At 40.5% G+C, this 15166-nt stretch overlaps 1 protein-coding gene across 1 annotated transcript; it reads right to left on the bottom strand.

Moving 5' to 3' along the window:
* Positions 1–288: 288 nt before the first annotated feature.
* On the bottom strand, positions 289–15159 carry LOC130578033 (solute carrier family 2, facilitated glucose transporter member 11-like). Its single transcript, XM_057373825.1, has 14 exons — positions 13651–15159; positions 12926–13010; positions 9157–9280; positions 8454–8552; positions 7438–7598; positions 6735–6859; positions 6284–6413; positions 5992–6140; positions 5222–5409; positions 4079–4189; positions 3902–4003; positions 3107–3182; positions 2078–2205; positions 289–1750 (listed from the first exon to the last, which is right to left on the bottom strand). The coding sequence occupies exons 3-14, from the start codon at positions 9178–9180 to the stop codon at positions 1544–1546; spliced, it is 1500 nt and encodes a 499-aa protein (XP_057229808.1). The 5' UTR covers positions 9181–9280; positions 12926–13010; positions 13651–15159; the 3' UTR covers positions 289–1543.
* Positions 15160–15166: the final 7 nt, after the last annotated feature.

Raw genomic sequence — 15166 nt, 5'->3', positions numbered from 1 at the left:
GAGAGAATTCTCTTCTGGAAACAGTTGAGATTTCTTTTTTATATTGGTAGCTGTTTCCAGATGACTGGTAGTTTTTAATCATATTACTTGTATATGGAACACTACAAAATTTTTGAGTTTTCTGACTTTAGGAGACTTCATGTTTCATAGATATTTAGTTCTAATTCTATTTAGTGAGATGTCTAATGTGTCATGCTGTAAAAGACAAGAATAATGAAAAATCCCAGTCATGCACACCAAAAACTTTTTCTAGTCAGCTGCCCCTGCAGAGATAATGATGTGGAAAAACAAACGTTTGTGGAGGCCAAAAGTTTTTTTACAAGACAATCTGCCATTTTTATTACTGTTACCATTTGCAATTAAAAATAAGCAGCAGTTAAGATGAACAGTTGAATTATTATTTTGAATAACCTTATTTGAGTTGAAGTAAATATKCCAGTCAAAGCAACGGCAGAGGTAAACCCACTTATTTTATTGTGCAAGTCTAGAGTTTGACTTTTTATTGCATATTGTGCTTCACTGTAAGCCTTAGCTTTGCTCATGTTCTTCCTAATAGTTTTGCTTTCCATCCATGGCCATATAAGCCTCTCATTAACACAGGGAAACATGCAAAATATKAGACACCTTCTAAAGAAAAGAAAAGCCCAATGGGCCTGTATATTTCAAAAAAAGTTCTGATTAAATCAGTTCCAGTCTGAGGCGATTCTTCTGGGATAAGSTTGTTCCAGGTAGCCGAAAGTCACACAAGAAAAGTAGCAGTTCAGTTGCTTTGGGATTCACAGCCCTTGAGATGTCKGTGGGAATTCTGCTCCTGGAGGAGGAGCTACAGACTGGAGATGACAGCAGTGATGGGCAGGATAGCACAGAGTATCTAAAATGACTGTAGGTKCTGGGGTTTATGGTGACTGGATTCTATTCATCCATCCTTTAGCTCTATTGCTGCTGAAAGGCAGTCTGAAATGGCTGAATTCTGTCAGATTAGATASTACCCAAGGACAACATGGCACTGTGCATGGGAACCTGGCAAGGTTTTGGTTATTCAGTTGAGTCTACAGAAACAAAGAATTTATCTCCTATTCCACTAAATTTTTTCTTTAATCTGTTATGTATTGAACCCTAGCCAGAGATAGCAAGCCAAGAACTTCACTGTTCCCATTTCAGGGCTGTAAAAACATACTCAGAAATCATAGAGAGAGAGGATCATAGRTCTTTCCTTTCTCTGTGGTCAGCAGAGTGATTATAAATTCTGCATGTAGTTTCAGTGTGTATTGGTTGCTGTGTTAAGATATTTACACATCAGCACATTAAGCCAAAATGCTCATGATTCACATGAGTCTATGCCRTTAATATCAGCCCTTATCCCTTTTCAGAGCTGCCCAGAGTGGAGTGCTTGAGAAAGAAGCTGGTTTGGCRAAATGGGAACCTTGTAAGTGACAGATAGGAAAGCTGACAGTCCATTTGGTGTGACTTGTTAGTCAGAAAATGGCAAATGTCTTTTTTCCCCCTACTTTTTTACAAAAGCCTGATTCCCCCTTACCGCCAGTCAAAGCCTGGTGCAGAAGGTATAATCCTCTGTGACATGATTTGGAGCTGTTGGAATACACTTGTTTTTAAAGTTTAACTTGTTGAATTCTTCTGTGATTTCCATGATTGATTTCCCTTTTGTTTCTGGAAGGAACAGATGGATAACTATCCCTGAAGTGAAAAGTACCACCATAAAGATGAGGAAGCAGAAGTGCTTGAGTCTTTCCTGCAGGGAAGAGCAAAGTGAGAAAGAGAGCAAGATAAGCATATCTTTGCTTTAATCACTTTCTTGGCACAGTTTTTKTACTTGGGTCCCAAAGTATTTTGAATTTGATAAGAAATTCTTTCCATTTTGACCTTTGACAAGTATTTCAATCTTTATAAGTATCTTGGGCAAATCAGGGCCATTCAGTTGCAGAAGTGAACCTGGGAAAGCAGGTGCCAAAAGCACTCTAGAGTGACACAGCACTGTCACCTCCTGCTGCTCATCCTCCCACTGCCACTGCTGGCTGGAGCTGAGTGCCCTGGGAGCATCCCAGGCTAAGGCACTCACCACAATGAACGGGAACGTTGTGCCGATCACAAACACTCCCAGCCAGTTRAGAACTGCGCTGATCACAAAGGCAGGAGGTCTGCAGGACAGCTTGAAAATTTCAACCCTGGTGGAAACTGTGGCACCACCTGAAAGGAGAGAAGCATGAGACTTGTTACTTGTTGATGTGTTTGGCTTCCACATTTGGATTGAGTATTACTGACACACAGTCGGCAGACAGCTGATGCTATCATGGACTGGCATGAGTATGAGAATTGTGTAGTGACATTGAGTATGTTGCTCTTTTTTACAAAAGAAAGTGTTTGTGACATCTAATAAATTGCCAAATGTAAGTTTGTTACAGTAGTAAAATACTCAATTTTTTTTTGAGATCCAAGAATTAAGTAATTTACTCTCATGAAAGAAGATGTGTCAGGATGGAATGACAATTATTAGCACTAAAAGGAATTYCCAGTGTGATTCTGCTAGATCACCAATGGGTGATCTTCCCAGATTCACTTTCTGGGCATTTCACWTCAGGACTTCAACTGTTTTGAGTTAGGAAAACAATTCATTCCTGCCATATGGGAAGGCAAATATTTTTAAAATTATTAGCCTTCAAAATACCAAATTTAATGAGTAGCAGGCAATAAATGCTAGGAAAACAATTGCTCCAAAATAGGTCTTCTGCACTTCTGTCTATGTGGGATAAGAGGTAGCATTATACAACATGAATTTAAAAGAACTCTTGCTTTTCTCTTTTCTTTTTTTTTCCCTAGCATTTAAAAAAATCTTTTACGCATCTGCTTTTACTCTATTTTTGCTGTATTTTTCCAGTGTGTTCCTTTCCTCTTCTTAGCAAAACCCAAGCCTGATGGTATTGAATTTTACCCGATGAATAACTGGACTCACAATGTTTAAACGACTATAAGATTATGTTCAACAAGTTTATTAATGCTAAATATTATGCAATATAAGGCMGTGTTTTCCTAACCATATTGATAAGCTAACATGACTAAATTTCTTTACTCCCTTTGATTGAGAACTTACCTGGTCCAACTGCAAAGACAACTGAAAACAGGACAATGAGAGCAAGGCTGCAGTATGGCATCCAGAAGTACCAGTCCTGTGGGGAAAAAAAAACCATAACAAACTTCTGGCTGAAAACTGTTAATAGCCCTAGGTGAGAAATACTCCTTCTTTTCTAACACTGTCACCTGAAGAAAGGAATATTCAGTATGTGGGAACTGAGAGATGTGAGAGCTTTCTCTGTGGATGGAGCAGTTGAGGTTTTTGTTAGGTGAGAAGAGATGCAGGTTTGTCAGTGCAGAGCAGCAGCAGAGCTTAGGAAGCTTTAATTAACAMAAGTCTGAAGATACTTTTGCACTCTGTCCTTTCTTTTTGACCTCATACTGCTTCCTCCAACCCTTAGAGGTATGAGAAGGACAATTCACATATTTCTTCCTTTTCATTAAGTTATAASTTTACTAACTGATGCTGAAAAAAGTTTTTCTAGATCTTAGTCCAGGAGAAATGAGACTCAATATTTTAGGAAAAAGATTCCTCTCTGTGTTTGAGAGCATTCATGAGTGAAACAAAAACAGAAGTCTGCTGCCACCTTGCTTCCAGGCGAATTTTACAGTGTATCTGTATAGAGTAGGTCCCGATGAGTACTGTATCACAGATGATTTGCTTCTGAAGAAGCTGCAGCAATGACACAGAGGTATCATTGTTAGAGAGATGAACTGATCTCCACTTTCCTTTCTCAGTAGCGTGGTCCTGCCAGTGAGTACAGATTAGAAATAGAATAGACAGAGAAATCTGCTGTGAGCAGAATGTCCTTACCTGTAGAGAAAGAGTCACAGTGATAGCAGCTAGCAGTGAACCCATGATCCAGTAACCTCCTCTTAGGAGCACTTTCCTGCCCAGTCGCTCAATGATGGAGCTCTGAAGCACAAAAATCACATCAGTGTCAGTGCTGCAGAGCAAATTGTGCCCCATTCCCATGGTAATGTGACTTACACAGACTACAGCAGCTACAAGTTCAGAGAGTCCAATAGAGAGGGTCATGTAGGAGGCCATTTTCTCATCAAAGCCAGCTGCCTGGAGGACTTCAAAAGTATAAAAATAAATCTGGAAAAAAAAAAAAGTACATGAAATAGTAAGAGTAGAAAATAATTGATTTCTTACCCTAGCCTGTGTGACTTTGCCCTGTATAGGAGCTGCTAATCAGGGAGCCTGCAGTTCGCTTTGGAGTGAGTTAGAATTCTCCACACTTTTGGATAGTATTCACTTTGTCAGAAGACAAAAATATTATAAAATGTAATTAACTAATTAATTAGAAAAAAAGATAAAATGCTGGGGTAATTGGRCTTTCAGCTACTACAATGCAATTAGGTTTGCAGAATCCTGATTTATGTGTTTTCAGAAACAGCCAGGTGTATCATGTTTTCAGAGCCCATCCAAAAACATCATTGTAGGATGTTCCCAAGAAAGAAGAGCATGGGTTATGGAGTCATGAAGAGGTAAAACAAACATCTTTTCAGTTATCTCTGCTAGTGTTTGAAGATATGCTGAGATGATAAAGATTCCAGTTTAAGCTATGTTAGAYTGAGCTGTGTATTTCCTTAACAGATGTTGCTATGTGGTGATGTTAGAGGTAGGAGGGTCATGCAGGCAGCTGCAAAGCTGTGTCTCAAAAAGGATCCCAGAACAACACTGCTGTGGGGAAGAGCAGAACTGCAGAAGCAGAAGAGGGACCATGCTTGTTATTAGCTTTAAGGGCAGAGTGAGCAGGCTGCCTCCCAACATCTCAGGGTGCTAAGAGCCAGGGAACAAAAAGCAGCAGTTGCAGTGAGCATTCACATGAAACTACAGATTTTGCCAGTGAGGGTGGGCTCATTTGTAAGAGGGAGTTCTGGARCCCTGCAATGGCTCCCAAACCTGGCTGTTCAATGAGCCTAACTACAGAGGCAGGGAACTCAGCAAGGGCCATGAACTGGGCAGAGGRACATCACATGGAGAGTCCAGCCAAGCTTTGTGGCTGCTGCTGCCCTCTAGAAGGGCTGGCAGACAACACGGTTCGGTCTGAGAAGCCTGAGAAAAATGGAGGGAGCTCCTGTGAGCCATGATATCTTGGGACTTAAAGGGGGAAATRCACTCAACTGCATTGATGCCACATAGCTGAATTGTGGCGGTCAGAATAACTATCATGTACAGCTGCCAACGGAAAGCTGGTTCTTTCACTAGTTCCAGGACACTCAAGATCTTGGTGTTTTTCATTGTTGCCTTCTCTTTCATGATGTCATCAATCTCTGCTTGATGTTGGCCTTCACCCCAAAGCTGCCTTATGGCTGTGAAGGAGAAGGAGAGYGAGACCTGCCATGTTAATTCGTCTCTGTTTTTTCCCTAGGAAGTTTTCTGAGTAGGTGATACAAGTGTCTGGCAGCCCAGCATGCATGGGCTGGGGCTGTGCTGAGAGGCAAAGATGTTTTATGGGGTCCAGAGCCCTGATCCTCTCCTGCTGAGACAGAGGGGCCTAGTGRGGTGCACAATGGCTCCCTCCCTGCCCATGGGGCCACTTTTCTGCCTTCCTCCTTCTCTCAGGGTGTGAGCAGAGTACACAGCCAACAGAGCTAAGGGGTGCCCAGTGGAGCCCTGCAGTGCAAACAGCTATTTTTCATTTAGCATTAATCATCAGACTGACARTGCAGGCGGTGTCAGCTGAATGCAAAAGGTTTTGTAATACAGAGCTGCAGAGGGAAGTAGTTTCATGTGCGGGGACTACAACAAAAATGGACTTAGTAGGTATTCACAGAGCCATTGGAAATGAGCAGGGAGAAACTTTGTCCTGTTTATTWTTCACATGGGGAAAGAAAGCATCACAAAATGATTTTAAGTCAAATGAGGAACAGGAACCTGAAGCCCTCAGTTACCTTTTTTGCAGGCTTCCTGGTCTCCTTTATGCATGAGGAGATATGGTGGGGACTCTGGGAAGAAGGGAAGCGCRACCAGCTGGACCAGTGCTGGGAGTCCACAGGAGGCCATCAGCATGGGCCACAGGGACTGGCTGCCCAGCAGCTCCCTGGGAGAGATAAAATGTGTGTAGAGTAAAAGTTCATTGCATTGGTTTTGAGGAGAGAAAGGAATGGGTGGAAAAGCAGAGGAAGAAGCAAAAGGTACRAGGGATCCAGAAATTAATGGTGTGAGTAATCAATTCCATTATACCTTTGTCCTGAAATTTGCCCTACGGCTTTTCCCAATGACCAAAAGAAAGAGGAAGTAGAGTTTGCAAATCCACGTAGCTTCCTAGGGGAAATCTCTCCAACATATTGATGGTGTAGAGGAACACAAAGACCTTAAGGTGAAGAGGGAATTATGGGAGAGAAGAAAAAAGATATAACCGTTGACAATGAACCTGGTTGATAATTAAACATTATCAAATTAAGCTGTCTCATTTCTGACAGCTTTGTATATTTATACACTTGGCAAATCTGAATTTCATTTGGTATCAGTGAAATTAGTAATAATTATGCTCTTTACTGCAGGGTGTTAGAGCAAATCTTACAAAAGATCAATGACTTTAATATTTTATTTCTTAGTGGAGGGTTATTATTTACTTTGCATAAAGATGTGAAATTTTGTGAGATCCTGCTGACCTGTGGGAGAAATCACTCACCTGCACTTACTCCACACATGAAACGTCCAATTAGAATCATCTCAAAGGACTGGGCTATTTTACTGCAGCCCATGACAGAGGCTGCCACTATCATGAGCACGTTGTTGCACAAGAGACATTTTTTTCTGTAATGCAAGAAAGTCAAAAGATTTTTTGTGGCTCTGAAGGGAAATGGCACTCATGCTACACAAGAAGTCTTGGCTGAAATGCTCTTGCAAGTTTAGTGTAATTACACATATGTGGTCCAGGACAAAATAAGGACTTGGTCCTCCGGACTCATGCCTTGGCATGTGGCTGGACCTGGGATTTTGGGAACACTTGTGGGTTGCGTAGCAGAGAAAAATCTTAAAGTTTTTCTGCACTTGAACATCCATTATGAAACACATTATTGTACCACCAACAAGTATCTCAATACATCTGTATTTTGAGTAGCGCTTTCAACAACCCATTCTGACTTYAGCCAGGCACTGCCTTTCCTTTTGGCCAAGATTAACCCAGTCTGAATAACTGAGCCTGGTGGGACAGGCTGACAACTCAACTGATTAGTCCATGCCATGCAACATGGGCAGGAAGCAGGAAAATTACAGTTAAGCTGGCTGTGCTACAGCCATGACTAAGTCTAAAAGTCTGTCTCATTCAAAACCTCGAGTATCATTTCCTTAAGCTAAGATTCAATTGACAAATTGTCTTTAAACATACATACTTGCCAAATTTGACAGTGAGGTATCTACTTCCTGAAGAACCCAAGAGACCTCCTATACCAAAGATGGACACAGTGATAGACCACAGGAACAAGAGGTTGTCCTGTTGGATGGGATAGCCGTATCGCTCCAGCCAAGTTTCGTTAATGAAAGCCTTAACATGCTGAGACAGAAAAAGAATTTTCATTAACAATACCTGTGACAGCAGTGCAGGTGTTTTATTATATTTACAAAATCGTTTTGGTGCTTCAGCTAAAGTTACTATTTCAAATAGACTTTAAAATTACATATTAGCTAACAGATAGTATAAGAGAGTGTGCTATGCTTGTTCTGTCCTTAAAAGTTCAGTCTTTGGGGATTTTTGCCTTGTAATCTAAGGAACTGAGGCATGGACTGGTACTAAAGAATAATGTAAATAGTACTACTGAGTTCTGCGATGAGTTATCCGTTGTCTCTCCCGTATCTGCCAAGAATGCCAGGTTACACAGTGCCTGTTCAGTGCACTGTGAACATTYAGTTCCTAAATACTTTTGCACTCAGAACTTAGTGCTCTGAAGTAAAAAAATAATTATTTTGCCCTAACATGATCTCTACAAAATACTGATGTCTTCCATCTAGACCTCAGTGCCTTTAATGGAAGTTTTACCTGTGATCAGTTGAGAGAAGCAGACATTCTCCTACAGCATGGTTCACTTGTTCTATTTGTCCGTGAACATGGATTACCATAAAAACATCAACTGAAAGTTGGCACATATGCTGGAAGTTTTTAGGGGAGGCMGATGCCACCCCTGTCAGTGTGTGTCTTCTGAGGAACAGTTCTATAAACAACAACTTGCAGATCTCTCTTCTGTTTGCAACACTTTGACATGTTCTGCTTTTCATGATARCACAGCATAGCAAATGGGAAATGAGAGGATACTGTGATTAAACCCTTTCTGAATGCCAGAGGAGCATCCTCAGGCAGCGATGTAGACCCAGTACCATCATTAACCAGTGTGCCATGTCCATCTTTGCCTACCTGAGACATGTAGGTGATGGTGGAAATTTGAAAGCCAATTTGGAATGTTCCACCAATCCCCAGGACYGTGATCATTTGAAAGAGCCCCTGGTACTGTACCTGCAGAAGTAGAACAAAATCTTCTTAAAATTGTAGCCACATCAGGCTGTTCTCATGATGCGTCTTTCATTCTCCAGAAATGTCTCATTCATTTAAGGGATTTTTGGGTAGGAATGTTCCCCATGGTTGCCCTGGCATGAGGCATATTTCCTCCTGTGATTTCTCTACATCCAGATCAAGGGAATACAGCTTCCACAAACATCCTTGTCAAGGCACCACAGCTGCTGGCATCCAGTCTTATTCCCTGCCTCTTAAACCCTCTGCCTGCCATGATTTGCACTAAATAATTAGATAAATTCAATAATGCACTTTTTATTTTCTTAAATCAGGTAAGCAAAGCAAATTAGGTTTGTAGATAAGCAAATATTTTCCAGTAAATGAAAACATTTAAGAAACATTAACATGTTGACAAAAATATCACAAAGATGGATGGCAAAGCATTTTAAGTGCTGCAATAACTCAAAGTAGTGGGCAGAGCTACTTCCAAGATGCTTGTAGTGAACAGGAGCCTTGTTTTTGCCAAGATAATGATTGGTTTTCTTTGAAACCCCAGTCACACAAAGTCAAAAATGTCACAGATGTGAATACCCCACCAAGTACTTACYAGGTTTGATCGGAAGCCGGTCATCTCTGGCTGAGGGATGGTTGTCCAGTGTGTRATGTGTCTTGGTCATCACAGGCTTGTGTGTCTCTGTCTCCTGCCTGCTGGTACAGCAGTGGGCATTTGGCTTCAGGAATCAGAGTTAAATTTTTACTATTTCATCTTCACTCAGTTATATTTACTTCAACTGGCCAAAGTTAACATTGCCAGATTAAATATTTCAGGAAATAATTACATCTAGTCCACTCTCTAGGGGGAAAGTCCCAAAGCAGATGAAATCTGCATCTGTGGGCTAGGGAGGGCTTTGGGAAGGAAAGGGAATGAGTGAAGCAAAATAATCCAAACAGTTTTCCAGGAAGAGCAAAATGCTTTACTTTTATGATACAGAGTGGTGTGTATATCTGCTGTAATCTGCATAAAGCAAAAAGAAGCTGGTACAAGGTTCAGGCATTTATTAATAAGTAAATTATGTGGTGTTCTGTTCCAGACTCTTTGATATTGTAAATATTGTMATTAGAAAAAAATAGGCAAATTTCAAAGCCTGATTTTACTGTTCTGGCACTATCTATCAGTTAGACTGTACTGATGAAGGGTATTTGTTGTCTGATGTTTAAGGGGATGTTTGTCTACCTGGTGTGGTGAAAAAGCAGTAAGAGACTAAAGACTCATGAGAGTTTTCAAGGAGGTAAATATGTCCTAATGAGCTGGGATAGGACCACTGGGAKCTTTGTCCCTCAGGTTTCACCTTTGACACAGAACAGCTCCAAAAGTGCTGCATGCATTGAAAAATCACCTTTGCTTCCCAGAGGCTCCTTTTTTGTGAAGTGAAGCTCAAACCACAGCTCTACGTAGCTTTGGCCAGAACCAACACTCAGAAAAAAGAGGTTGGTTTGCCTGGGGTTTTCAAGTGTGGTTGATGCCCTGTGCTCTTCTTGCCCTCAAAGTCTTCTGCTCCCTTTCCTCATGCCAGGGGACTGTTCCCTGCCCCCAAGGCTTGCGGTGGGGGCAACTGGGGCAATAGGATCATACTGAAGCCCTCAGWAAATGCTCAAGATCACCCTTAGGACTTGTACTTTCAGTGTATAAAACACAGAACACAATTATTTACAGAGGGGCTCACTGCAAATACTGTAAGTCTAAATAAGAGAAAAGATGCATGTTAATGTTAAAACCTTGGTTACTTGTGTAATTCCAACTATTGTCTATATAAACTGCATAGCAAATGCTGTTTATCCTGGCTTGCAATAGTGTTTAGAATGATTTGGCAATTTTTAAATTTTCTCTTAAATACTGACATTGTAACTACTGGTGTATCTCTTGGCTGTTGTTTCAAAATGTTAATGTTTCCCTTTCATCATGTATTTTTTCTCAAATTGTAGTGAGTGTAGGGAGGGTATTCATAAGGATTCACCCCTTGAAAATAGTTACTGAGGACCTCAAATAGCAGCAAATTCCACCAGCTCACAGTGAAATTTCTCATACATTTTGGGGGATCTCTGGTAATTCTGAGCCATGGTACTATTTCACCTAATTTGCAGTTTTAGGAGAATTTCATTCTAAGAGTTTACTTCTTGGTTTTTTATCAAGTCAATGGAATTGACTGTTTCTGTTGAAAACATGACCTTTATTCTTGAAAATGCTGTTACACTGGAAGTTGTGCACGGTTTCACATGTAAGGAATTATTACTGAGTTAAGGAGATTTTGTTATTTTTTATTTTTTATAGAGCTCTAGGAAATGCTAGCTGTGAAATGGACAAATACATGAAACTCAGCTTCGTGAGGTGTGGCAAATAGTTTTGTCTAAAGAGCTGAAAGCCAGGCTTGGTTSTAAACTAGCTTGAACCACATTAGATTGCTCATTGTGAATGACTGAAGCCATCTGCAGTTAAATTTCATACTGAGAGAAACTCGGTGGTTTCTTTTAGATTTGATTTGGGTTTGTKGTAATCCAAAACTCAAAATGAAATTCTGAATAGCAAAATCATGAAGACTCGAGCTAAAAAATGTGTTTAGGCACAAACATATTCTATGTGAAATCTGTAAGTTTAATAGCACATAATTATCTGTTATGATGTCTTGCTGATTGTTGACTGTTCTCAGGTTTTTAAGGTGATAAGAGAGTGACTTTCGTTCGTGAAGACTACACTTATGTCTGTGAAGAAATGTTAATATATTTTCCAATAATAGAAAAGAAATAATTTGCCTTTGTTTTGCAGTCTGCAGGCATCGAGGTATTTTATGACCTTTTTGATGAGCAGATAGAAGCTGCTGTAGGTTATACTTCTCAAGAGAACCATTTCCTGTAAAAGAATGAGGTCTATTCCTAAAATGTAAAGTGCCAAATCCTTTGGTTATTTTAATAAAAAAGTTCCCCTTTATCTCTGGAAGGAAGAAAAAGATGAAGATGTTGAGCTGATGAGGATCTTAGTAAAGATAAGGGAGCAGAAAGAGATGAGGTTTTCCTGGAAATAAATYAGAGAAAGATATTTTGATTTTATTTTTTTGCTCCTCCTTTTACAGCATTTTGAACATGATGACAAAAATAATGCCAATGATGGCAAAGTTTCACTTTKTGAAATACAGTTTTGTTGCTGCGACRTGATGCACTCCAGTGTGTAGATGTGAAACAGAAACAGAAATAAAATAGTTAAAATTTTCTTCTTTCCTGAAGGCAAGATAGGCAAAGTGAGTAGTCAAAATAACTTGAGATGTTGCTTGCAGAAGCATGAAAGAGGCCTTGGGATGGGATTAAAACAACTCACAAACATTAATATTGGCAGGTTAATAATATACTTTCTGGTTTATCAGTAACTGCAAGAGATGCAGCAATAGTGAGCATTTGGGAGAACAGGCCTCCTGAGGTCTGGCATGTTGGGTTAGTGCAGTTTGGGAGGATCAATGCATGAGATGGAAAGGTTCATTAAGCCATGAAGTAGAGGAGACACCCCCAAAGCAACCTGACTTCTTACAGGAGACACTGGAGCTGTATCAGAGTCAGCATRGCTGGACTTCATAGAGAGGGACAGAGGGATCCAAGGCTCATGTTTTTAAACCAGTCATGGTGCCGTGTGACAGGATCAACAGTCCCTCTGCAGTGTGCCAGCTGTGCTTCTGCTGAGACTAGTTCCTGTGAAAGAACCAGCACAGGGAATAAAATCAGAGAAAGGAAGTGAGAAATGAAAGTGGGAATTATCACAGCAGAGCACTGCTGTGCAGATCTGRTACATTGATCTGGTACAGTGCCAATAGAGAGCACTGATCCTGGTGGATTTTTCCATCTGCCCATTGAGTTAGCGACTCCAYGGCTTTAATGTCTGTTCAGCACAGTTCAGAGCTACTGCCACTTCAACTGCACCTCACTGTGAAACCTGTGCAGRCTGGGAAAGAGCAGCGTGGAAGAAGATAAATGCTACATTTGTGTTCCATTTGGTTTCATGCTGTTCTTATCTTCACACAGGAAAGGGAGGCATTAGAAATTGCCCACTATAACATTGTTAGGGAAGCTGTAAGCTGTGCTGTCAGAGAGGGCATAGGGAAGAGGGTGTGGTAGCAGTGTCTGTTAAGTGGAGAGATTGATGCATTTGTTACCAGGGCATGCTCACTTTGAGGCAGCAATAGGTGAGCTCTTATTCTTCTGCAAAGAAGGGTGGGTGAAAAGAGCCAGGAATGRAAAGTCAATGGAAACGATTTGCCATTTGATTTGGGAAGCATCCTTTACATTGTGRCCACACCATCAATGACTCCCGAAGATGCTGTATTTACTTTTCTTACCATGGATGAGGATTTATGAGGGACTTCTGAGGGATTGACCACCTCCCAACATAAAGAGCATTAAAACAAACCACTGGTATAGAACCTGCAAGGAACAGTACAAGCCCATTATAGAAGGAGCTGGTGATATGATAGTCCCTGCATTTCCAGGGTATTGGCTTGTTTGAAGATGCTTAAATGATCTCAGCAGAACATGCAAAGCATCAGTGCAAAAAAAGATCAGCCAGATAAAGGTTCTGGATTTTCAATTTTGCTACTCTTCTTCATATTAACTAACTAAACCRTCCACAAAACATTTCTTTTCAAATGTACCATTTCATAACATTATCAGCCTACCAGTTGGAGAGTAATCTGATAGTACCAACTTGGGCATGGAAGCAAGTGGGAGCAGATAAAAATGGTACAGAAATACCACACCATTTAAGAACAACAGGAATTAAATTTTGATTTTTTAAAAATTAGTTTTTTCTAACCCGCTGGAATTTCCTTCAAAGTCTCCATAATGATTTAGTCCAGAACATTAGGTCTGTATCTTTGGATTTTTTTATTTTAAATGCTAGCTTTAATTTTTACAGTAACAAAATCAAAAGGATTATCCCCTGCCTATCCTATTATTTTGAAAGAAGTTTGGTAAATATGTATTGCATTTGCTTTAGCAATGGGGATTGCAACAGACAACCTCTCAGTTMTTCTGAAAGCTAAATGCTGCCAGCTGAAGTACTCACCATTTCTGGAAGGAGCTTGTCCATCTCATATCAAAAGGGTGGCTGATCCCAGACAGTCAGAACTCTGTCAGACTGAGRAAGTGCTTTCTCTCATGCCTCTTCTGCACCTTCAGCTTAAGTAACATCCTACTCTGAGGCTGAGGTTAATGTTTACTTCGTATGATTTCTGTCAATTTATGTTTTTGCAACAACTGGACAGCTCTTAGAATGGATGGATTAAGTATTTCAGTGCCTCAGCAGGAGAGGGCCCTCTGAATGGGAACATYCAGTAGCATGAGTGCTCCTTATTTTGATACAGGGAGTGAATTTAAAATCTAACCCAGATTTCAATTGCTGGAACGCACACAGATGCTTTAATATCAGAGCTTCTATGGTGGTTATTCCTTTAGAAGCAGTGAGTATATTATTTGAAAATTTTAAATATAAAATTCCCTAAAACTCAGTGCTAATTCTGAGCTCAGCACAATGATAATAAATAAGAATGTTTAAACTGMAGAAAGCAAACTTATGGTCCTGCTAAAGAGGAGGCAGAAATGCCATTTGTTATCATGACAGAAAAAGGAAAAATAATTGATCATRCTATATGAAGGTAGAAGAGGTTGGGGAGGGAATTGATTAGATGCTGCAGTGATCAGCAGTACTAACAGCCCCCGAATAGAATACAGGGTGCTGTGGAGCACAGCAGAGGTGAACTGGAGGATTGTGTGCTGATGTGCAGCAGCAGAGTGCAGTGTGTCCTAGGCCAGTGCACAGCCAGCAGGACACTGGGCATCACAACTTCTTTTTGAAGCAGTTACTTATTTATAAAATGGGCTAAATTTTCAAACTGTCTACCCTCTCAGTAGTCTCTCAAAGCTTACTCTCTGTGTCTTTCCTGGGCTCTTGTGTTTCAGCTCTCAGCACTGCCTGTGCATTTGTTAACCCTTGTGCCATCCATGAGGCACCAGAATATATTACAACAACTTCCTCCTGATTTTGCTACCACTGATATGCATGGAGAGTGCAGTCAATTTGCTCCAAAGAATGCCAGTGAGAGTTCTGTACCAAATGCCCAGGGATCAGGGTTGATCCCTGACAGTCCTAGCGACAATCAGGACATACAGTTACTTGATGACAGCTCAAGGAAGCAGAAGTTGCTATTCTACCTGGTATTTGTTCATGTGCGGTGTTCACAATCAATATTAAGTTCTTTCCAGTGTGATAGCATAAAGAGATGACATGAAAAWTGTTTGTAGTAACTATGTCTATGTTTAATCCTTTCTTCATCCTGCTCATAATCCTGAGCAGAACTTTCCTATAAAGTAACAAACATAGACACAAATCTTGCTGCTTTATAATGACAGCAATGGAGAAAGACTTGAAACACAATCGACATGTTATGCCTGAACGTATTTTCCATATGCCAGTTCTGAGAAGTGTCTGTAGTTACCAACGTCTTCCTGCTACAGAGCTGCTCTAGAAAGGAGCCATTGTTTCTCATCACAAAAAACAAAGATGAATATAAACGAGGACTATG

Source organism: Malurus melanocephalus, unplaced genomic scaffold (assembly GCF_030028575.1).
Source record: "Malurus melanocephalus ecotype Western Australia unplaced genomic scaffold, MMel_1.1 scaffold_208, whole genome shotgun sequence".
NCBI classification, from domain to species: Eukaryota; Metazoa; Chordata; class Aves; order Passeriformes; family Maluridae; genus Malurus; species Malurus melanocephalus.
Note: the sequence above shows the minus strand (reverse complement) of the source record. Positions and strands in the feature narration are given on the sequence as shown.